Source organism: Cheilinus undulatus, linkage group 23 (genome assembly GCF_018320785.1).
Source record: "Cheilinus undulatus linkage group 23, ASM1832078v1, whole genome shotgun sequence".
In the NCBI taxonomy this organism is placed as follows: Eukaryota; Metazoa; Chordata; class Actinopteri; order Labriformes; family Labridae; genus Cheilinus; species Cheilinus undulatus.
Genome location: NC_054887.1, coordinates 10,526,499 through 10,551,609, shown reverse-complemented (window position 1 = coordinate 10,551,609; position 25,111 = coordinate 10,526,499). Strand labels below are relative to the sequence as shown.

At 40.0% G+C, this 25,111-nt stretch overlaps 1 protein-coding gene across 1 annotated transcript in view; it reads left to right on the top strand.

Annotated features, from left to right (window-relative positions):
* Positions 1–24,567, top strand: part of zdhhc17 (zinc finger DHHC-type palmitoyltransferase 17) — a 51,257-nt gene extending 26,690 nt beyond the window's left edge. The window contains exons 10-17 of the mRNA XM_041781143.1: positions 1,069–1,169; positions 13,951–14,075; positions 14,842–14,904; positions 14,990–15,083; positions 17,514–17,597; positions 17,685–17,842; positions 17,974–18,068; positions 19,770–24,567. Of these exons, the coding sequence (XP_041637077.1) occupies positions 1,069–1,169; positions 13,951–14,075; positions 14,842–14,904; positions 14,990–15,083; positions 17,514–17,597; positions 17,685–17,842; positions 17,974–18,068; positions 19,770–19,908 (859 nt within the window). The 3' untranslated portion in view covers positions 19,909–24,567. The remainder of the gene's footprint in view (positions 1–1,068; positions 1,170–13,950; positions 14,076–14,841; positions 14,905–14,989; positions 15,084–17,513; positions 17,598–17,684; positions 17,843–17,973; positions 18,069–19,769) is intronic.
* The last annotated feature ends 544 nt before the right edge of the window (positions 24,568–25,111 follow it).

The window sequence follows — 25,111 nt, the reverse complement described above, 5'->3', positions numbered from 1 at the left end:
ACAAAGTCAGTGAAGTTGCAGTCATGCTTTCTGAGCTTTGCTTTCTGTGTTGTGCTGACTCTAAGACTGCACTTCTTGTAAACAAGACCACACATTACTCTTATTACAGCATGATGATGTATGGACAAGAGTGATGGTGCTTAAGCCTGCTTGGATCGGGAGCAAAGGGGGACAATTGTGCTTTGGCTCAGTATGGGGCAACTGGGACTAGTGTGATGGAGCCCTAAAGTACAAAAAGACTTGATGAGAAATAGTAACGAACAAACAATATATGCACTTATTCTTGTGTGCAAACACGTGCAATTTCTTACATTCCACACAATGACATGGCATTGACAAATACCTACACACACACACAGAGACTGTACACAGTGTTACTACAGCCATCTGGTCTTGCTGCTGTAGTTTGTTTTACCCCTCACTATCTGTCAGCTCCAGACTACAATAACACACATTACCCAGTGTGTTACCTTCATATTTAGTGTTGCATTCTTTACATACCTGCTAGTTAGCATAACAATAGTAGATTTAAAGGCTCCAACTGTTGGTTTATTTTCCTGCTGCTAGACTCTAAGATTCAGATCAAACACTCAGAATTGTCCGTATGTGCCACAGTGAACTGGTTTTACATCTGCAAGAATAATGTCAGTGTAGTAAACACAGAGGACCTGAGCAGAGCAGTCTCTGTAGTAGAAGTTATGCCAGCTAAAGAAAAATTTAAAGTGATTCTAGTTCCACAAAACAGCAAAAATAAGAGCCAAAAGAGTTGCACTATTTTATTACAGAAGTAAAGATGTTAGCCTTGTTGAGTTTAAATGGCTGGTTAGGGTCATAAAATATGGTTTCTTCAGTTTATAAACATGTATTCCCACTGTAAAACTGGACATTTTCAGCATCAAGAAACCCTCTTAGGTGCTGCAACTTTTGGTGTGTTGATGGTAATTAATACCTTTTACAGCACCCAAGGTTGAAGCTAATGAGAAATGGGACAAGACAGAAGACTTGACAGATGACTGTTTAAAGAATTGCTGCTGTAACTCAAACCCTTCTTTCTTTCTCTCTTTTCAGGGCTTTCTTCGACCACTCCATGCACAGTGCTCTCCCTCTGGGGATCTACCTGGCCACTAAGTTCTGGATGTACACCACCTGGTTTTACTGGTTCTGGAACGATATCCTTTTCTGACTCAGACTGGTGCATTTACACTTTATTTTCTGAGGTGACGATCTGTTTTACTCACTGGGATTTTGGCTGGCAGCATATTAGTCGATTTTCAAATCTTTAACAAGTTTTAAATATCAGACATATTCTCAATCAGGAGAAGATAAATACTGATACTGACACCACGCACTTAAGCATGGATTCACAGGGATTCATATCAGTTCTTTGCATTTTGTTTCTAAGTGGTAATCATTATGCTTTATATAGATGCATCTTAGTGCTTACTGAAAACAGCTTGATACCCAATAGGTCAGATTGCCTAGGGTGGTCTGGGATGCCTGGATTGGTTGTGAGGTAAACAGAGAGGATGGCTAGTTATTTGTTTTTTTTTTTGTTTGTTTGTTAGCAACATAACTCTAAAAGTTGTGGACGGGTTTTGATGAAATTTTCAGGAAATGTCAGAAATGGTACAAAGAAGAACTGATTCGATTTTGGGACTGATCCGAATCACTGTCTGGATCCAAGAAATTTTTAAACGATTCTTAACTATTGGGAGATAGGGCTAATGGCGGAGGTCTGCACTGTTACTACTTTACACCAGGAGATGGCGGACATGAGTAACTTTAATCCCAGCAGCAGTTTTTGGGTATGTTTCTATTCAAAGTTTTGGAGTTTATAGAGTTTGAAAGATGCACGCCCGGTCGAGGAGACGAGTCGGAGCATAACAGAGAGAAAGACAGCTAATTGTAGCGAGAATACTCACAATGATGGGAGGAATAGAGGAATATTCACCCTCTGCTTCCAGTCGTCCGGTGAGACTATGGGTGAGACTGTCAGTGCATCTGTTGGCACTGGCAGGCAATGCTTCCACCATGACAGTCCACCCGTAGCAAAGCCAGTGCTTTGCCTCACCATGTTTCCACCCCACTGGGGGAGGGAATAATCGGCGAATGCTGTGGTGGGGGGCACATGGGGACAGATCCAGGAATTTTTTAAAGGATTCTTCACTATTGGGAGATAGGGCTAATGGCAGAGGTCTGTGCTCTCTGAGTGCTTTTCTAGTAAACATGTAGCCAGCCTTAAAATGTACATGTCTGGTACTCGTGTCTCTGCAGGACACATGACCACCCAGGTAGCAACAGATTGCCAGAGCTTTTAGATTAAAAGCTAGCCAGGCTCTGCTAAGGTATACGACTCCTGCTGTACCATGCTCTCTCATGCTTCTGCAGCACCATGACACCCTGTGAAATAACACATATAATATTCCATTATGGAATTAACATGTTACAACATGTCAACAACATATTAAGGTGTAGTGATGGCAGAGCTTCGTTACTGCACTGTTGCAGATGCACACTTTAAAAAAAGAAGTGAGGATTTCACTGCACAAGAATGCGGACCTATGCTCTTTTGTTGCATGCAACATTTAGCCCTGAGTTTAGTCGAGCCCTCCGAGGTTTTCCAACCTCTCAGTGATAGACGGGCTCTTCTGTCCACCTCCTCTTTTCTAATCCTCTCATAATCCACTTGTACGTGAAGTATGCCAGAGCTTCAAGAGCTGGCAGTCACTGTCTACTGGAAGAAAGAGACATCAATTCAAAGCTTTGCAGTTGTGTCAAATGCTGTTTGAAATCGACAATTTAGTCTTGGCATAAGGAGAGTCATACATCATCAGCCAAGAGCTTTTATGGATCTCCTCAGCCTGTTTGTAGATTTGTCAAAGTCTGGTCTTCAAGCAGAGAGGATGTCTGTGTAATGTTGGCTTGTATAATAGGTTCTGACAGCTGATGCTTTTTTCTTTGAGAAGACGGATCACCCGGGAAAGCACTTGTGTTGGCAGGTCTAAACATCAGTGAGATTGCGTTACAGGCCAGTCATTGTGGATTAAATTTGATACACTGGAAAAAGTTGATGTAAAAAGCAGAAAAGTTTGTTGAAATTAAGGTAGACCAACTCAAGGCTGAGTTTCCAAACATCCCAGGATCTTGTATAGATTGATGTAAAAGCAAAAAGGTGGGAAGGTTTTTCCTCTTTATGATTATGAATGGTGCACAGGGAGTTTAGTGTGTAACAGCTGCAGGGGTTAAATGCATCCAGAGGACTCTGAAGAGGTTCTGTTGGCCTCAGCGGGGCTCCCCTTATGTGTTTTTGTTCATGGAAGAATTGCTTTACTGTTTCTCCTCTGCTGCTAATTGCAGGAGGTGAGGGGGGGGTCTTGTTTGTGGAGGGCATTTAATTTTGTGCCTCATTGCTCCTTTAATGGGAGAGGGAGAGAAAAGATGTCTTTGACCTGAGTGTATTGAAGAAGAAAACTGGGCACTTGTCAGTCATGTAGATAAGATACAGAAGTAGGGCTTGGCAGTATATCGAGTTTTTAAGATATATCAATATACTTTCAGATTAAATACATGCGCAAGAGTATTATTTACATTGGTTTAATTTTAGTTGATGTTGATAAAAAGTAGATGGCAGGCCTATAGCTCAGTAAAAGGATTGCTTATAGCCCACAAGATAAACTAAATGTTTACACTACATGGGGACTTACCATTTTATTTCATTAAAGCTTTTTATTAGTTGTAAAAAGCAAATAATAACGCAAAAACTCCTGGACTCAACTGACGTGTTTGAAGGGCTTTTGGCATGGGTTTCATGAAGTTGTTGAATTGACCAGAAACGTAAAACTCTAAGGTGCTCTCTTCAAACAATTAGGATGCTTTAATTTTCACTATATGGTCTCCTAGACCTTCAGGTAAGGTAAGGGCTTTATGGCAATGCAGTGAAAATAAAGGCATTTTATTTATTTGAGGAGAGTGCCCTGGAGTTAATTCATTGATACTGATGCCTCTTTGATAACACAGCAACAAAAATAGAAGTCCTCAACACATGATAATGGGCAATTAATTGTTCTTAATGATCAAAAATTGCAGACAAACATCTGCTTGTTGTTTTAATTGCACAAATATTTTATGCTAGTAACATTTGGAACTGCTTCTCATCAGTTCCACCCACTGTACACCTTAGATAGTTCTCCCCTCCCTTTAAAAAAAAATATATATATGACATGAGAGCTGAGTTTCTGAACTTTGATAAAGCAAATCAATAAAATAATGGAGGTTTTCTCAGTTTAAAACAGGTTTTCTCAGTTTAAAACAACTACATAAACAACGTATATTTTAGGTACTCTGCCTTAAACTCTACACGGCAGCACTTGCGTCCAATTGGACCTGAAGCACTTGATGGCACTTACTGATGTTGTTTCTTCTTGTCTAGATCATTGCTTGTGTTGTTCTTGCTCTCAAATGTACGTCGCTTTGGAGAAAAGCGTCTGCTAAATGACATTGTAACATTGTAACATTGTAAAACACGTGGTCTCTAAGCAAGGGAACGGAGATTGATACCAAGTTCGGCATTATTCAAAACCCATTAAAGTAATGATATTTTAAATGTTGACTTTTCTTGGTTCTGTAACATTATTCTATCATATCAAGTTAAAGCCAGTGGTTCTGCACGCCTTATATCCTCAGACAGGCCGTTCCAAAGTTGAGAGGTTGAAATGGACAATGCTTGGTCAACTTTGAGGCTTTTCTACAATGGCTTTTGGCTGTGCCTAACCTAACCAAGCTGTGCTGATTTACTTCTCCCTCATTATTTTGGCTGCACCAGGCTGTGCCAAGCAACGACCAGAATGGTCCCATACTGGAGGCCCGTCCCACCTCCAAGCGCACCATGGTGATGTCATAGCGGTTCATCATAATTCGAGAAGCCTCACAGACATGTTTAAGTTGTTAATGCTGCACCAGACTTTCAAATACCTAAGGACAACAGCATGGACAGGCAGGACAGCCAAACCAAACAGTGTTTCTTCTTCTTGTGGAACAAAACAATGCTTATTGAAGCTCGGCTATTAAAGTTGTCAACCCAAATGCTACATCAACAGCTCTAACTGTGACCCAAACGGGTAGCTTGGTTGGGGTGGAGTCCCCTGTTGTGCTGACTGCCGTGTCAAGTCAAACCAAGTAGAGCCAAGCCGCTCAATGCAATGGAAAAGCCCCAGTGGTTTTTAGCCTTGACTTTGGAATGGCCAGGCAGCTCCGTACACTGGTCTCTTCTGCTGCAGAACAGTTATCCTCCTTATCTGTTCAGATCGACCTTATAAAGTGTCCCAAACTTTGAAGCATTATTATTCCAGTGTTGAACTCCATGTTGAAATCAGGATAAAGTTAATTAGCTTGCTTAAGAAGTGTAAACATGGTTAAACTGTATTATGATAGTTACAGCTGTGAGGACTAGAAATCTGTTTATAAAGCACTGTAAGACTGATACAATAGATGAATTAATGACCTTTCAACTTTATAACTCAAGCACTACACCCCTTATGCTACTTCTATTAAAAATATCTCATCCTTTTGTATTTCTGCCAAACAATCTCCATTCCTTGAAAATGTTGACATTGTCAATATATGGAAAAGATGCCAATGTTTATTTTTTTACAATTTAGACAGTGTTCAAGACTTTTCCTTCAATTTTTTATGATAAAAAATGAAAATTTGTCCAGTATTAGGTGTTTAGGACTTCTATTTTTCTTACTGTGGTATCAAACTGGTTTCAAAAGTTTATATTTCCAGTACTGTGACAACCGTTTGTTATTTCTGCACAAAAAAAAATATTGAGATGAGTATCATATGTTGCAATTCGGCCAAATCATCTAGATATGATTTGTGGTTCATATTGCCAAGCTGGAGGTTTGTTTTGAGCTTGTTTATTAGAGTTTTTTTGTGTCCAGGCAACATAAAAGTTACAGAAGGATTATCCTAAAATGATGCAACTGCTCTAGACCTTTTATAAGCCAAGTTAAAATTAAATCCTCTTTTGTGGTAGATGTTTTCATCCTTTGAAAGCTGCCTCATTTGCTACTGAAAAACAAGTCCTTTCAGGCTAACTTTTTGACCTGCAGCTATCAAGTCAGTCATAAAGCCTGGATGTCTGCTGTAGATCTCTTTCCAGCCTTTCCTGTCTGTGTTTCTTTGAGAGACATGATGTTTCATGCTGCTGACAGCACAGAGAGAGTTTCTCTCCTGTAGACATGCAGACTCATGCTATCTGATGTAAACTCACTCAGAATGACAGTTGTTCTTGTCCAGCTGCCTCGTGGCATAAAAATGATTTGAATTTATTTATGCAAATGAAGCGATTTCAACATCAGGAGCTCTGTGGGCTTGTTTTAAGTGGAAGTTCATAATATATTTACTTCTAACTTAACAAGGGAGACTGTTAATGCTGCTGACCACAGGCAGAATTACCACCCAAGTCAGGATCACAATATGTCCAAATGAAACAAGCCAGTTTTTTAATGTACACATTTATTTTTCCAACCAGTTAAAGAGGTGAAGAGAGAGTAAAATCCACATTAATAATCAAAACATTGATTGTTACAGGACACAATAAACAAAAATAAGGCTATATAGAAATCCAATATACTGAAGTTCATGAGCATTTCACACAGTCATAATTCATCTATTTACTGCAAGAAAAAAAGTGTTTTCTCTTACTCTTAAGCTGGATTTATGCCTTTATGTTGAAGCCCTACATGTAGTCTGACCTGCACTTCTTCAAAAATGTTACTGCTGCTCAATACTTATCATCTCCAACTCCAACGTAATACTGTACCTCGGTTTCAGGTGCCATGGTTTTCTGTAAACAAACAAGCACAGAATTTGGAAGAACCAGAAATTGGTGATGTAAGTTATATTGCCAGTGATTTCAACTCCCAAAAGTATAATTTTAACTCCATTCTGTGTGAAATGGCTGTCAGTGTTGGAGTTATTTGACAGAAGTTCATCCGCCACTGTTAGTTCAACTCTGAAAAGAGTCAGTTGATGCAAGCTCTGCCCACTGCAGTTTCAAATCTGGGGGGATGTATGGGTGAAGATCCCCATCATGCTCTTGGGCAGAGTGTTTAGATGTGCTTTATATTCTTTTAGTTATATTTGGATGCTGCCTGTGCTCATGTTACTGGGGGACTGATGTTTTGATGTGAGACACAGTTTCACCATGAGTGAAGTTGTCCACTGAGTTAGAGTTCCCATCTATGGCTTTAGGTGCTCTTTGAGGTTGCATAGTGCATATTCTTCATCAGTATGAATTGTCTTGCTATGAGGTTGACTCTTTTCTTTGCCTGAGGTCCCGTAATCAGATAGCAGCTGCTGCCCGAGCTGCTGCTTTCAATAAAACTCAAACCTCTGGATTTCTTGTTTCAAAACTTTGTATTTTCTAAATGAAATACGGGGAAAATAACATGAACATTCATTTTGATCGATTTGATCCAAAAGACTTTTTTTATTCCATGTTTCTGAGTTGGAGGTCCGACTTTAAGCAGTGTCACAGCGCACATATTTACGTCAGAGGTCGGAAACTTCAGAGTACCGAGCTCACTTGAACACATCATGGAACTTTTCAGACGCTGCTGTGAGCAGAGATGTGTCTGCTCTCTTCTCTCCTGTACAGAGTGTGATCAGCTCGCTAACCTCGCAGTCTCTCCAGTTAATCCACATTATTCTTTGTTTTATCCCCCTGTTGTTTTCTCCGATGAAATGCCGCTCGATTAAACCGCGCTGGTTTTTAAATCTCCCGTTTATGGAGACAGCAGCACACACTCGCTGCTGCAGAATGCCGTGACTTCCTTTCACACTCGTTGTGGAAAAGTCTGTTACAGCGCTGATACTACCTCTCGATCCGGATCAGAGGTGGGGCAAGATCGACCCCCCCATTTCGGAACGGTCGCTTTTATACAAAGCGGTGTTGCGGAACAAAGGCGGAAAAGAGAGGCAGTGTGAAAGTAGCTATTTATTGTTGGTCATTTCATTGATGTTTATTTAAAAAAAAAAAAAAAAAAAGTTTATACACCGTGCATTGCCTTTAACACTGCATTGCAGCACCTGCGTCCATATGGATGCACTGATGTTGTTTCTTCTTGTCTAGATCTTTGCTTGTGTTGTACTTACTCTTGAATGTGCATCACTTTGGACAAAGGCCTCTGCCAAATAACATTGTAACCAGCAAAGAAATCACACTGCCATTAGTATTTAGCGTGGAGTATTGCAGAGCGATGCAGACAGACCATTGCACAAGTGTGTAGAGCTTATGATGGCCTAGCCACTGTAGTGTAGCCTCAGCATTGAGACTATGCAATAGTGTTAATCCTGTTTGAGATTTGAAACCTTTTTTTCCATAGTGTGAGGTTCTTTAAAAATGTATAATTGTTAGAAAGTAGGATGATCAGACTTATAGAGGAATGAAATTAGATTAAACATATTATAAAGGTGATGTCTTAATTCCTTTCATCTCAGATTTTCTATAATTAATCACAATTAATCTCCTCTTTTTGTTGTAATTCCAGTACTATACATTTAAAACTGTTACTCGGTCATTTTATCTATTAATTTTACCCTTTCTAAACTGTGACCAAGATAAGAGTTGAAAACAAAGCAGTCAGATCTGTTTACAGTAGTACATTTCACCGTCCCTCCACAGTTATTGAGACAAACATAAGAGGCAAATTTGATTAAATTTTAAGCCTCTTCTTTGAAATGTTACTTAAACTTATTAAATAACGGCATCACATGCTTCCATTTCTTCTTTGTAATGGCAGAGGCCGAGAAATAAGTTCTACCTCTTGTTGATCTTAATGTACCTGGTTCTGATATTGACAGTAGTGATTAGAAACACATGTATATCTGCATTTTCTTTACCTGATCTTCTGGATATGTCTTAAAAAGTTGCATTAATTTAGATTCCAATGATTTAAAGCTGTGAGGAGAGATGCAGAAGTTGAGAATTATTTTGACTTTATCTAATGTTCTGCTTTGTAATCTTTAGTTTCAGACTTCTCTGTCTGACCCTTCAGCACACGGTTACATAAACCATGGACTGAGGCCCTGCATGGGTTGCTGCCGAGGTCCACACTTTGTACGAGGCCAGCAGTGAGAGAGAACATTTATTGAAGTTGGATTTGAGGATGAGAAGTTAAAACCTTTCATTTCTGTCAAAGATTCAAACATCTGGTTTGAAGAGTCCTGAGCCGATTGTCTGGTCAAAATGAAAAGAGACTCTTTTCCCTTTTTGTTGACCTTTTTTATTGAATAACATAAACAAAATTCTTCAGGAGTGTTGAGGGAGATATGCGAGATCACAGTTGTCAGTACGTCTTTGCGGTGCAGCATTTTGCCTTCCAGGTGAAAACATTTCATCCACCAGTTCTGACCCACTTTCTGTCTTTGTGAGCTCATTCTCCTCCTCAGGCCTGCGGTTCAAATCAGATCAAATGACAAAGAGTGGAGCTGTGACGGCACCTTTTGTCTCCTCCAGACTTGGATCATTTTGCACCTCTGTAGTTTCGGCTCCTAAATGCCTTTCCAGCTGGTGAATGTCTCAAAAAAAAATGAAGCTGGATAATTTGAATAAGTCAGGGCTAGTTTATTTTTACTCTTGTTGTGTATTTGAAGCATTAAACACTTTCAGAGCAATCATGAAAACTTTTCTTTTTCCTGCTGCATACTTAGGAAAAATTGACAGCCTCACTCACTACCTATATGTCTGAAGTAGTTTTATTTTTTAAGTGAAAGAAAGAAAGTTATTTTTGATGCACGAACCGATGAGGAGACGGTTCTGCATTATACTTCTGCACGATCCATCAGAGACAAAAACCCAAGAGAGGAGTAAATAGCAGACTAAGGCTGTTAGACGCTCCTCTGTCTCTGTAGGTCTGTGACTCTCTACTGGTGGGTTGGGACCCAAAGAAAGGGTGCGGAGCAGTTTCCAGTAGGCCGCGACTAGGTGTCTGGAAAAACAAAAAGGTGGCAATAGTCCTGAAGTCCTTATTGGACATGCATCAGTACCTTTTATTATACCCTATTATACTGTGAAATTGTTTAAACTTGAATGTTTGATTTATATTTCAACTAATTTATCTCCTTGTCTTGCAATAAATGGCATAATGAAGTAATTTCTCAAGATCTCCAGAAAAAAAATGTACACATAATGATGGGGAAAGAGGGTATAAAATTTGTCAGTTCGTCCATATATCAGGTGTTTTGGTCCAATCATGCTCCAAACTACAACATAATCAATTAATTAAACATGTGTTGATAAAAAATATTTTGGAAACTTGGGTGTCGATCGATCATATGGTGGGTGACTGGTGGGTCCTGAGGCCGGACCAGTTGAGAACCACTGCTGTCGGTTACCAGACAGCAGTGCTGAACAGACTTCTCCTAACACTGACATAATGAGTTTCTTGCCCTTCGCATCCCAAATTATACCATTATTGACAGAAACACATCAAAAATACATGAAACTGTCCGTACTTTTGTAGACTTCCTTCTTATCAGGAATGTAAGGGGAAGGATTCTCAATTAAAGCAGATGTATCAATATTTAAACATCTCAAAAGTGAAGTTTAGCGCAAACTTGTCCGATTTTGGTTATTTGAATAGTTTCCCTATGCTGTTAAGACTAATAAGACTTAAACCAACAGTTTAAATCAATATCTCTGTTTCTGTTTAAATTCAGTGCTGGTGCTGAAGCTCCACATAGTGGTCACCACAGACACAAGTCAAAAATAAGAAATGATAAGCTCATCTTCTACATTGATCAACAAAATCTTTAAGCTTCGTTCACGATTATGCAGAGTTGTTGGCATGTTTCCAGCTTCTGTAGAGCTTAAATGTTGTAGCTTGTTTCTCTGTATTACCGTGATTCTGAGCCACAGCGATGATTCTCTCTTCATATTTTCAGCCACACATCAGTGAGGAGAGTTAAACCAACTGGGTGTCTCATTGTCATTTGGCTGGCGTTCTGTCTGTTTCATGTGACTCATGCACACCTGCGTGACTGAAACGCTAATCATCAGTCTTCACAGGGCCGCTCACAGCTGTATGTGTGTTGTGTTTATTCATGAAAGGAAGTCATGATGAGCTATTGTGAATGATCCCTCTTTGGCCGTGTCAGTCTGGGATGCTCTGCTGCGGTTTGCGTCACAGTCTGCCTGTTAGTCACATTACTATCATGAGAAAGTCTGACTGAGTGATGTAATTGAAGTGCTTTTACATGTTTAGTGTACAGCAGTTGATAAAGCAGTTAATCCACTTTCGTTGGTTGAGGCGGCAGACATGAGTAACTCCTTCCTGAAAGATCTAACAAACATTCGTTAGACTGGGACAGAGCCTCCCTGGATTAAAGTTTTTGTGTTTTTTAGTCTCTGAAGTGTTTTCAAGAGTCTGTTTTTCCTAAAATTTTGGCAAATTGGATTTAGTAGAAGAAAGCCTCACAAATTGATTCAGACAACCAGGAGTTCAGCATGCTTCATGAATCCTTGGTAACAACAGACCAATTTGAAGTAGACGTCATGGTTACATCACAGCAGTTGTTGGAGAAAAGTGGTGGCAGGAAAGCAGTGGATACAATTGGAGAGAAGCACAAAGAAGCAGACTAGATCCCTGGTATAGAGGGAATAATGTCTTATTTTGATGTCAGAATGAGAACCTGGAAAACATGGCCTTTTAAATTTACAGAATTGCCTTGTAGAACATTCACTGTGAAGCAGACGTCTATAGTTATATATATGACGTAGGAGCAGCAGTACTTATGGTGATTTACATTATTATAGCTTACAGCATATGGAACATGCAATGAAATGAACACAGTTCATATTAACCCAGCCAAATAAGTGTATTTCCCCATAAGTATGTAGTTGTTTGACTTGTTTATGATAGCCCACGTCTTCTACAGCTATGTTTTATGTCCTTGCTGGCTCGGCAGCTGTCGACTGTTCCAACTTTTTTTCAGCTAAAGATTGTAAGTGCCACAATGGTGGGCTGCAGTGGTTTTATATTTAAAATGAGTGCTGCCAGCACACAAAAGGGCAGGTGTGAAACAGGCCCTTAAACTTTAAGTTGCATTAGGCTGGAGATAAATTTAGCAAAAAAAAAGTAAGAAAACACAAATTTCCTTTCGTTTTTGCTAAGTTTAGTTTGAAAGTAGCTCTGTAGGGTCTACCTTGGGTAGTTCAAATTGATGGGATGTATCCTCTAACTCACTTGTGTTAGAAAATATCATGAGTGTGGTTTTATCAGCATTTAAAACCAATTTAAGTTTCTGAAGATGAGATTGGATAACACTCAAAGCAGACTAAAAACACAAAAGCCTGTTTAATTGATGTCAAACAAACAATAAATAACGGTGTCATCTGCAAAAAAAAGTGATATGAGGCATTTGTCAGGAAATGACATAGATTATCAATGTAAATGTAAAATAAGTCCCAAGACCGAACCTTGAGGTACGTCTTTAGAGGCCTCCATTGGGGCTTTTTCATTACATGGCGCAGCTTGGCTTGACTTGGATGGACTCAGCACGGTAGCCCAGCACGGCAGGGAATTTGCTTTTCAACCACAACCGAGCTACCCATTTGAGGGCATGTCTAGAGCTGATGTCTCAGTGTTTTGAGCCCTCCTTGATCTCTCTACACTGTCTGATCTTTGATTTATGATTGATTGATTTGTTTATTATTGATTCATGGATTTCTAGATCGCAGAAAATGAAAACAATCATATATTTGGATTAGGCGATAAGAATGGCATGCTTTACTAGCGCTCGTTAATAAATTAAAGACTGACTCTGTCGTGGGCTAAATGTTTCTAACATCTCCTGCATTTTCTTTTTAAAAAGTCTAGAGTTTATTCGTGTGTCAGAAGGGGAAAGAGTCACACTTTTTCTTTTTTTTTAGTAGATGCAGAAAAAGTTGTAATCCCAGGTCTGAGCCTGGTCCGTCCTGATTTTACTCATCAGTGAGAGAACTCGAGCCATACACAACTGTCGGGCCGCAGTTTTGGTCTTGTGTCATAAATGTTAAAGTCGCACAGTGAATGCTGACATTAGACCACATGGACACATTGTTTATTATCAGGCAAACCCAAATGCTGCTTTGTTTTATATTCCAATATGCTGGAGGACATTTATCAACAAGCCATGGTCTATGGTGTCAGATGCCTTTGACAAGTCAATTAAAAGAGCAGCACAGTATTTCCAACAGTCTAAAGCTTGGATTAAGTTGTCTGAAACCTTAAGAGCTGCTATGATAGTGCTGTGCCATTTTCCTAAACCAGACTGAAATAAAGATGAAATGTTATTTGTATCTTAAAACTCCTTCAGTTGATTACAGACAAATCTTTCAAATACCTCAACCGGGATACACAATTTAGAAATTTACTCCAATAAGGTTAATATCTGTTAATGTGCAGGGATCCGTTTAAAAATCCATGCAATATGGACATGTGATTCAGGTGGCACATGTGTGGTAGAGGGGTCTAGCTGTTTTCAACAGCTGCTGTAATGACAACATCTGCAAAGCATTTGGCTGAAAGTCACTAATTAATACAGATACTAATCAAAGTGAAACACCAGGGCTATTATATTTGTGTACGGAGGAAAATGTTGATGAAATTGGGCACAGACACTGTGTTCATGACTTGTCATTGGTCATGAGTCACCTGGCCACATCTGTTTTAACCATCAGTTATTCATGTTTATTATGTCCTTTTTAAATCTCAGAATTGTCAGCATCATCACTGTGTCCATGTTTTCAGTTTACATCTCACGCATCAGTTTGAGCTCTCTGTCCTCTTCAAACACATTAGGTGAAACAGCACGTTTGTCTTCAGCCTTCTTGTTACCAGTAGTGTGGTTCAGAGGGGTTTGACTGAAATCTAGTTGTTTACGTTTTCCTTAACAACACTGCACATCTTCCCTTTGCCACCGTCCATGTTCCCTTCCTGATAAACACGTTGGCTTTGTTCTACAACTTTGGAAAATCCTGGAAGTCTGACCCGGGAATTATCAAAGCATCAGAAGAGCAGAAGAAAAAGGTAAAGATTTACTGCCCAAACAGGTGTTTGTGGGACATATTTTCTTCTAATATGAACCCTTTCCCTCTTTGTATCCTGACAGCATACATGCACAAACTTCCAGTTTACGATGAAAAAGCTGCTCAGAATTCACTACAGAGATCGTTTCTGGTTGTTTCTCTGGCCCGCTGCCTGCTGTCGCTGTCCCTCTCTCCTCTCAGTCCCTCATTATCACACTTAAATGGAGCACAAAAGAGGCTGTCCTTCTTAACCAGCCTCTCTGATTGATGGGGAGCTAAATTTAACCTGCATTGTTAGCACAGTGCAGCACTCACTACTGTTAAAGCTGGGCTGCCACAGCTGATCAAAGGCTTCAAAGCTTTCCTCTCCTCTCCAACCTCTTGTTTTCCTCTGAATGGTTTGTTTAGGATTGTTTTCCGTTAAGTTTGTTTGCAAACAGATTAGCAGTCGAGGAAGAATGACGAAGACACAAAGAGTGAAAATGTTATTTGTGCTCATTGGATAAAAGCCAAACATAAAATAAAAGTAGTTTGCAGTAAATTCAGAATAATGTAATCTCTTTGGATTCAGTGATTGTAAATCAGGCAGTATGTTCACTCAGCTGGAAGCACCAGCCTCAGCCTGTGCACTGTCAGTAGGTCTATTGTGTCCGTGCCAAATAGACCTTGGCAAGATGAGTTTATCTGTTGTTGGTTCATTTTTATGCCATGTCTATGTCTGCTCTTTTTTTTAAATCCTCTTTTTGTTTCTTGTTTCCTCCCTGCAGACGATTGTGGAGCTGGCAGAGACAGGCAGCCTGGATCTGAGCATATTCTGCAGCACCTGCTTGGTAAATTCAGACATCTCTATTTCATTCAAGAATCTGATAGTGGATACTGAAGATAAAGGTAATAATAATGCAACTTTTCCTGCAGATACGGAAGCCCATCAGGTCCAAACACTGTGCAGTTTGCAACCGCTGCATCGCAAAATTCGACCACCACTGTCCCTGGGTGGGGAACTGTGTCGGTATGTCAAACACACGCAGACCTAAAAAAATGATGATAAATGATGAAGCTGGTGCTCGGATCAACTTTCCGTTCCTGTCTGAGGGCTTCTCCTCAAAATATTCTAGTTCCTGTGATTGATGAACACTCTCTCAGGTTGTGCTGTTAAAAATGAAACAGAATTACAACAGGGTTAGAGCTGTTTCCTTAGATAGCAGAAATGGACGATGCAGGAAGCAGCTGAAAAAAGAAGTTGTGAAGGAAATGAGTGTGTATGTGTTTGTATCTGTTCACTGTTGTGTCTGATTGGATGTGTGAAGCAGACCAGAGATAGTCAGGGGGAAGGAAGAAATGCAGAGGGGTTCATCTGGTCAGGAAGAACCTTTACAAGTGTGGAAACCCTCTGGACAAAAAAAACAACAAGCTTCTTTACCACTAAATCCAGAGGCCAGGAGAAGACTTATAGAGTCCCTCTAGAGTTTTTAAAATCTTAAGCAACACATTTCAAGATTCAGTCAAAGGTTTGTTGTAAAAAGTCAGTTCAAACATGGTAATGCAGCACAACACCATCACCAACTACAACCGACTAATAGCAGCAAATAAGCTGCGAGTTCTAAGACCAACAGTTCATACATATCCTGTATTATCTTGTTCATCATGAACATGGAGAAGTGCTTTAAAGAGAGCTTACTTTAATCAGGGTTCATGGAGACACTCTAATATCACATCCAGGCATGCCAAAGAAGTTTCCATGTACATGTGTTTCAACAAAGTCCACTTGTTTTCCATCTCTGTCACTTTGTCTCTTAATTATAAAGAAAAACCAGAGTCATGAGCCCAATGTGCAGTAGTTTCTATCTGTAAGTGTGTGTTTGAGAGTGAAGACTGTCTCCTCTTCAGCATTGTGGCGAAGAGAGTGTATGTGTTATACTGGGGAAGTGACATAATGGGGAATGGGGTTGGCAAGGACGGCAAACTGAAGCAAAGGGCACAACAGTTTGGATTTTGTAGAAAATCTGTACATTTTTTTGATTTTGTTATGGCACCAGTACACCCAAGAAGTCCGAGAGATATCAAGGTCAATTGGAGCGATGATGTGGCGTGCAAATTGAGACAGACCACAGACACGCTGCCAATTATAGTAGTAAGATGAAATGCACTGTGAATAAATGAGACCTGGGATCTTTTTGTCTTCCTCACAGGAGCCCTGAAACAACAGCCTGAGGGCAAAAGCTTGCTCTGATTGGCATTAGCCTTCCTCATGACCTCTGTTATAAATGGCCATTAACCCAGCCTCCTGACTTTCTGAGATTTTCTAGCAGTTTTTACTAGACTAGATTAGAATCTTTTGTTAAGACCTAGGATTTGCAGAGTTATAACTTGCAGCTGCTTGCTACAGGCTGCTTTGCAATATTCTGAATGTCTACCAGTTCACACTGCTGCAGAGAGGATGCATCATTTCCATAGCACTGACTCTCATGGTCACTCAGTTTACCTCTCTCTAGGTGACGTTTTCGTATACAACTGGAAGGTACACAGGTTATAAAAAGTTAAACTTTCAAACAACGAATTGTCGCCATCTTGCCTTTTTCCACTGGAAGCCCTCTGTTTTGCCTTTCTAATGACACTCTCCATGCCTTCATAGCCCTTATGGTAGCTTTTCTAGCCAAGCCTAGAACTTGGGTGACTTTCCAGGGTCTTTAAAGATCAAATCCACATCAGTTACTCCAATTTTGAGCATCTTCTTTATCCATTTTTAATGCATTTTTGATTGTCTCTGCTGCTAGCTTAGCATTAGCCACCATAATATTTTCCCAAAATGGATATCACATGGACTGTGACAACCAATGGCAGGCTGTTCCTTTGTCGCATGTTTTGACAAACAGCGCATGTGTAAACACTTGGTAACTTGAGGAAAAGGTCTGAAACCAGCCTAGATAGCTCATAAGGAATGAGAGTCACCTTTTTTCTACACAGCTAGTCCAAGTAGAATCTTTGAAGACTTGCATCACATCCAACTACATGTCTATGCTACCAGCAGTTACTCCCTTATCTCTACTGATGTTAAGCTACTTAATTTGCAGTCATCTAGATGTATTAGTATATTAAACAGTAGCTCTGTTGCACAGGTGTTTGATGCTTGTGAGTCATGTTGCTCTGCAGATGCTTGTGTTTTTCCATCCAGCATGACTTCAGCTTAACACCAGTTTGTTGCAGATATTCCTTTTGTAGGATGTATTTTTAAAAAGTGCTGATTAAAAGTTTTAATTCATCCATTAAGAATTATATGTCCATTTGAGTCTGATATGATTTGAAGATGTTAGCACACCGTCATTTGATCTTTCCTTCCCTCGATTGTTCTGTGATAACTAAGTAACAACTTAACTAAGTTTGTTAAGTGACTAACTAAGATGATCACAATGGGACCTGGTCGTTTGTTTCTCCTGCACAGGAAGTGGAAATCACCGTTACTTCATGGGCTATCTATTCTTCCTGCTCTGCATGATCTGCTGGATGATGTACGGCTGCATCTCCTGTGAGTACACACCTTTTTTCCTTGTTTTTGACTTAATTAATCCTGTTTATTCAGTTTATTACCTTCGTTTTTCTCTGTCCCCCTCAGACTGGAGGATCCACTGTGCCACCAGTTACGCTAAGGACGGTTTCTGGCTCTATCTGACCCAGATCGCCTCCTGCTCTCCTTGGATGTTCTGGATGTTTCTAAACAGCGTTTTCCACTTCATGTGGGTGGCTGTGCTCATCATGTGTCAGCTCTACCAGGTCTGTAATCCAGTTTTAAAGTCACAGTGTGACATTTAGTTGCAAGCTTTGATCTGCAATTGAACTTGTTGATCGCTGCATTGCTCGGATTGTAATTAGTATTTCAAACACTTTGTTATCATGTCTCTCAGATCGCGGCTCTTGGAATCACCACCAACGAGAGGATGAATGCCCGGAGATACAAGCACTTTAAAGTCACAGCCACATCCATCGAAAGCCCCTTCAAGTGAGTTTTCTCCTGTGGTTTGTTTACCACACAGATCCAAGTCTCTAACTATTGGCTGGTCTTGGAGAAATTTAAAGGATTGGTTCACTAATTAAACAAAAAAAAACATAATCTGTTTTTTTTTACCTATAGTGTTGTTCTTTTTGTTGCTCAGGTTTAATAATTGTTCTGAGAAGTCTCCAAGGCACTGCTGAAGAATGTACTTGTTTATAGTAGTAATTGGATTATGATTAATGGTATTTCCTTTCAAGAAAATACCAGGTTTATTGTTTAACCAAATCAAAATTCTGGTCAACAAAAATTAAACCTCTGCACCAACCAGGCAATTGGTTGTATCTTGCATCTCCCTCCATCAACCTAATCTGTGACAGTATTTTGAACTTAAAAAGAACACAGTTATCTTCTTTTAACCTCATTATGTTGATATGAAATAACATCTAACTAACAACTGATTTTATACATCTATCATGGTCAATTTAAGTTGTCATTTTAACTAAAGATATTACAAAAAATAAAACCCTATAATGTCCATGTCAAAACAGATTTCTACAAAGTAATATCAACTTAATAGATAAGTGAAATAAGTGACTGCATAAATATTCACCACGTTTAAAGTGACTGACCTAATTCAACAGAGTTCCAGCCTTTTGTTGCAAGTAGTCTCACTATTAGTGAAACCGGGATCACCTGAGTGGAGTGAATGTGTCACAAGTGATTGTAGTATAAAGAAACCTGTATCTGGAAGGTTCAGTCACTGGTTAATCAGTATTTCTGGAGAAAATGTTATTGAAAAGTAAAAGTCAGAGGATGGATGCAAAACAATTTTCCAAGGTATTGATACCCCACAGAGTTCAGTTAAATCCATCATCAAGACATGGAAGTACTAAGGCACATGTTTTAAATCTGCCTCGATTAGGCCATCCTCACAAACTTATTGCATACAACGACTGTTGCCCGGGATCTTCACCAGTCAAAGCTTTATGGGAGATTGGCAAAGAGAAAGCCTCTGTTGTAGAAAACTCCTATTGAATCTCGACAAGAGTTTGCCAAAAGGCATGTGGGAGACTCCATGGTCAAGTGGAAGAAAGTTCTTTTACCTGACAAGACCAGAGTGGTGCTTTTTGGCCATCAGACAAGACGCTCTGTTTGGTGGATACCAAACACTGCACATCACCACAAACACACCATCCCCACTGTGAAGCACGGTGGTGGCAGCATCATGCTGTGGGGATGCTTCTCAGTGGCCGGCCCTGCAAGGCTTGTAGTCACTTATTTTATATTACATATTTTTATTCAATTGACATGCAGGGAAATCTGTTTTCAGTTTGACTTTTAAGATGAAGTTTTGTAAAAAAAAAAAAAAAAATGTGCGGAGTAAAGCCCCGTTTTATTGACCATGATTGATTTATAAAATCAATTAAAGCGTAAAACATCCAAGAGAGTGAATACCTTTTATGGACACTGCACAACCTTAATAGGGTACAGTCATTCTCACTTTACTGTGGGGGGCAATACATGTTGTATCCCTTTTTAGTGCAGTATAGAGGTGATTTCAGACACAGCCAGTCTCTGGAGGGGCATGTCGCTATTTATTCTTTTGTAACCTTGTCTGTAAAACTCTAAAAAGTAAAGATGAAAGGGTATCTTTAAGGTATCACCACGGTTTTGCCCAGGTCTTATTGGTCTTTGTGTTTCTTTCAGCCATGGTTGCTTCAGGAACCTCATAGATTTCTTCGAGATCCGCTGCTGCGGTCTGATGCGGCCCGTGACGGTGGACTGGACCACGCAGTACACAATAGAGTACGACCAGACATCTGGCTCGGGCTACCAGCTGGTGTAGAGGAAAAAGAAGAGGAGGACGGAGGGGGCAGAGGAGCGGGAGGGGAGTAGCTGTGTGGAAGGAAGTTTTAAAGGATCCCCCTCCCCCCGCCCCCCCTCTCACATGGCGTTCATATCAGAGCGATGCTGTTCTCGGGAGCGCTTGCTTTTTTGGACCATCTCTCCTTCACCGATCAAAAAGACTGAAAAAAAATCAGCCGGGACTCGCATGCTGTTACGGGGCGACACCACACCTTCACCCCGCCTCTGACTCTGCCCCCTAACCACCAACTTTACTACTATTACTACTACTACTACTCTACAAGTTCAGACTTCATTACTGTACCTCCTCCACTGCTTTCTGCCCCCTCCACCTCATCTCTTCTCCCGAGCCCTTTGGACGGTGCGATGCTGCCAGGCACGAGCGGAGAGGAGAGAGGACGAGAGGAGTTGACGCTGCGGGGCGAGCAGCGCCTTAAGAGTGGCAGTATCATCCTCCCCGTTTCCTTATATAACCCTTATTTATGGTGTCCCCGTTGATGTGCCCTGTATGTATTTTTGTTTCTGATTGGTTCAGGAGCTCTGCAGCTCCTGGAAAGCTGAAGGAAGTTTTTTTTAATCAAGAATTTGTTTGATCGAGATAAGGGAATGTCTTTTTAAGGTCTTGATTTTGCACCGTGTTGAGTTTTGAGTCGAGCTGATGAGGATTTGCCAACATTAGTTGAACTTATCAGAGAGGAAAACATTGGAGCTGCTGGAGGAGTCCGACTTCTCACCTGCTGAAGAGAAGCTGTAACCACAGAAGATAAGTGATTTTTTGGAAAGAAACAAGTACAAGAAGCAGTTGTAATGCAGTGTAAACGCAGGAGACTCCTCCAGCGGCGGCCAGCGTAGATGTGACAGAAAATATCCTACAGACAATGTGATACAGGTATATTTATTTTAAAACTATTTATAGACAAATAACTATGTGCTAGCGCCATCATTTTTACATTTCACACCATTTTAGCTGAGTAGGTTTTTATGATAAAACTATAAAACGAGTACCTGTAGCTCTTTGACGTGGAAGCCCAGAAACGTTCCCATGGTACAGGTACAGCGAGTGTATTTATTAACAGCAGAGTTTAAGAAGAAGAAAGCCGGACGAGTTTACAAGAACGTTTCATTCCATGTGTGTTTCTCTCTAAAAGCTGTAAAGTCTTATTTGTTTGTTGTCGTCTGCCTACATTGCACTGATTTTTGTTGTTTTTTTTTGGCCGTTTCTGAACACACGGGCCCGGCACACCAACTCTGTTGTTTACTGAGAGGAAGAAGAGGAAGAGAGGCCTATCAGACATGGCCGACTCCCATCACTCCCTGGCTGGATGGATGTTTCCATAGAGATCTGTACATGTAGATGACACTTTCAGGTTTCTGACACGTGTCTACACAGGCGTCATATTGAAGAGGTTCAACCATAGGTCATAATGAATCCAAGTCTATGATGACAGGAGGTTTATCCATGATTAAACATTCATATCACTCTCAAGCATGCGTTAATTTTTAAGCTGTTGTTTGGTCACCAGTGTCACAGAATCACTTGAGAAAGTATGAATCTGTTTTGCAAAACCCTCACTCCTTGCCAGCTTGATCACTTGTCCAAAAAATGCAAACATTTATGTGACAGTTTTAGAAACTTGAAGTATTGTCTAGTGTGTAGCCTTTAACTAATTTGAAAAGCTCACAAATGTTAAGACAGTTTCAACCAATTTTTTTTAACATTATAGTTCACACACTACACCAATGGTTCTAAACTGGCTTAGTCTCAGGACTCATCACCTGAGAAACCATGACTAGATTACTGGCATTTTTCAACCAGCCAGATTTATCTGATGTTTGCACCTCAGATGGGACAAAACATGACAGAACTACAAAACAGAGCAAATCAAACATGTTTAAAAAGCGCCTTATGGATTTTTTGTAGTCGCACATTTGCAACCCACTCAGATAGCACTAAAGCCCTATTCGCATGGGATTAGTATTACCTAGGGACCTTTGGGAATGGCTGGTAATCACGTCTTTTTTGTTTGTTTGTTTTTATCCCATGTGAATCAGCCATGTCTATAGCTTGGGGAGTTAAAATTCCAGGAAAAATTTTGAACCATGTTTCAGCTCACACATATCTCCATAGGTAATACTAATACCGTGCAAATTGGCATTTCTGTAATTTAGGCTGGTATTTGTGTTTGTATGGTCTGTGTGGCTTTTTATGATCAAGGAGGAACAACAGAGGCTGTAAAAAACTTTTTTAAAGTTTTGACATATAGCTTATTGATAGTGCTTTTCCACCAGTTTCATCTTACGTTCAGAAATGAATTCACAATACTTACTTAAAACTCCACTGTTCAAATCTCAAAAGTGCACACCTCTGCTCTCTCAACTTGCACAGCCCTTGTGCTCTTCCTCCTACAGCTTCTCTTTACAAGTGCTTGATCTTATGTCGGTCGTATTTAGCCGTACAGTTCGTATCTAACACCATTTACGTTTGGTAATGTGTCAGTGATCAGACTACAACAGCTGATCTTTGCAAGGAAGGTCGTTGGTAGTGATCCCAAATTAAAGGAGTACAAAATCATATCCACAGAATCAACTGAAAAAAACAAAACAAAAGACAGGAGAGGTTAATGTTCACCACAAGATGTTTCGCTTCTCTCAAACATTAACAGGAGGCATGTGCAAATTTCAAGGGAAGATTTTGCTCTAGTTTATTTTTGATGGACAGCTTGCTGCAGATCTAAAAATGCTTAAAATATATACATACATATATAACAGAAGGCCATGTATAGAACACATGAAGACCTCCCCTGCAGAACATGATATGCACGAATTTGCCTTTTTTTGTATGAACTTTAAAAAATAAAAAGCCACTGTTTTCATTGCTGCAGCCATGCTGCACCTTCATGTTTTCCCTGAGAAATGTCAGTTCTTTTAGGTTCCAGACTACACTTATTCTGTGCAAATGTGTAGCTCCAAACTTAAAAAAAACTTAGGGGGTAATTCACTAATTTTTAGAAGTCCACAGGTAATACTAATCTTGTGCGAATAGTGCTTGGGTCCCTTTTAAATCTCTACCTACCAGTTGACAAGCACCACACTAGACTATTCCGACCGCCACGCTACACTTGCTACTTGTCGGAGCAAATTTATTATGCAAATTCTAAACACCTGGCATGATCAAACGCTAGGGGATAAAACAAATGTGGAGACAGTCAAGGGAAAAACAAAAAATTTGTTCTCATAGTATGTGGTGTGCAATGAGATGGCCAACACAGAATACCGAACATTGGCAGATTGAGTCACCAACAACCAGACTCTTCACATTCAAACTTCAAAACTTGTGCAATCCAACGGCAGTTTTGAGTAAACCATCTCTTGTCAGTTGTGTTGTCATAGTACATGTTGCATAATCACTCATGTTGCATCACAAATCAAGAAGTTGCTCCTCCATTTCTTACATTATCTAACTTTATGCTTATCATGGCTGTGTTTGTTTTGCTTCCTCCTTCAGTCAGTTTGCTTCTTGATTGGCTATGGCTAGGCTGTCCTCAGTAAGTATAATCTAATTGAAACCGCACAAGCAAGGATTATTTGGACAAAAGTGGGTTACGACATGCCTCAAACGATCAGGCCCAACTCCTTATCAATTTAGATGTGGATTCTTCCTCTATCTTATCTGTTTTGTAGAGACATTAACATAACTTTAACCATACAGAAATTTTGCGAATATTTTTGTGCAATTAAGTCAGTGTGCATAAGCTTTGGTTAAAGAAGGGAGTAAAGAACTGTAGGGTATTTTCTTGTAATTTTAAGATAATAAATAGCAAAACAGAACAGTATTTGGTTAGCCTTTGTAATAACCTTATGAAATAAAAATATTACTATTTACTCTATTGAGAATCCCCAAACTAATCAAAGATGAAGCATTTTAGGATGAAACCTGCATTTTTTTTTAAGTGACAAACATTTCAGAAATGGGGCGTCTTTCAGCTAATAGGGAATATTTTACTCAAGGATAAACCTCCTGCTGTTGTTGACTTTGTCATTTTGAGCTGCAGTTATACCTCTCCAATATGGCGTTCAGTAGCGGCCCATGCAGCATCTACATCTACACATCTGTGGACATCCCCCATGTGCAGTCGGCTCTACATTAGCATTAGCAGCAGGATGGACTGAAGTGTAAAGAATGTGCATCTGTACATAAATGATATATTTCTCTGTACTTTTTCTTTTCGTCAGTGTTAGTCCGAGGTGCTCCCTCCTTGAAAAAAACGTTATTTTTGTTTGTTTTTTTAAGTTTGGGGGTTTTCTTCAAGAGGAAAACCAAGTTAATATACTCCAAGTGTATGACTGTAGCTTCTAGTGATGTCCGACACTGCTGTCTATAGGCATTTTAACCCTTAAACCTCCCTCCCCCCCGCCAGGAAACTCCACTGCATGTACGATGCTTGGACAGCTGGGCTCTCGCTGTATATCCCCCTCAAAACCCGTTTTCATCAACATGGTGACAGCCCGGCAAGCCACGTGTCTGTATATAGTGAATGTTAAGTATTTGCAAGTACTTTTCGGTTCATTTGTCTGTTTTTTTTTAATAAGTTCTTTTCTCAAATCCAGTGTGTTTAGTGGAAGTTTTTCTTTCAGGGTGCCTGATTTTGCAGTCGGGCCCTTGTGCAAGTGTGTAATATATCTGAATGTTTCATGCTTGTGGACTCTGTAGTCATCCTAAAGGTTTTTTTTTTATTTCTATGTCATATACCGCTGGGTTTGTTATACCACTGGATGTACAAATTGTAAAGCAAAGACACTAGAGAACTAAGGCAGACGCCGACTTTTTTTTGTTTTCTAAAAGCTGAAATGTGATCATGCAATAGTTTTAAGGATAGACGGAGGTATATTACATTTTAAGGCCTCCTGATACTTTTTGGGCCTCATGTTTGCATCATCAGAAGAGGACGGTTATGTCATCATTCAACATTTCATCCCCTAAATCTCACAAGCCAACCACTGATGTCATTTCTGCCCTGAAAACACAAAAACAGCAGCTACTGTTTGGATGCAGAGATCACGACTCGGCTGTAGATGTCATATCAGTACCCGTCAACTGACCACTTGTGTTGTAATAATGCCTTTAGGTGACAGGAGGTGAACTTAGCCGAGCGTTTTTGCATTTTTAGGGCGGATTTCAGCAC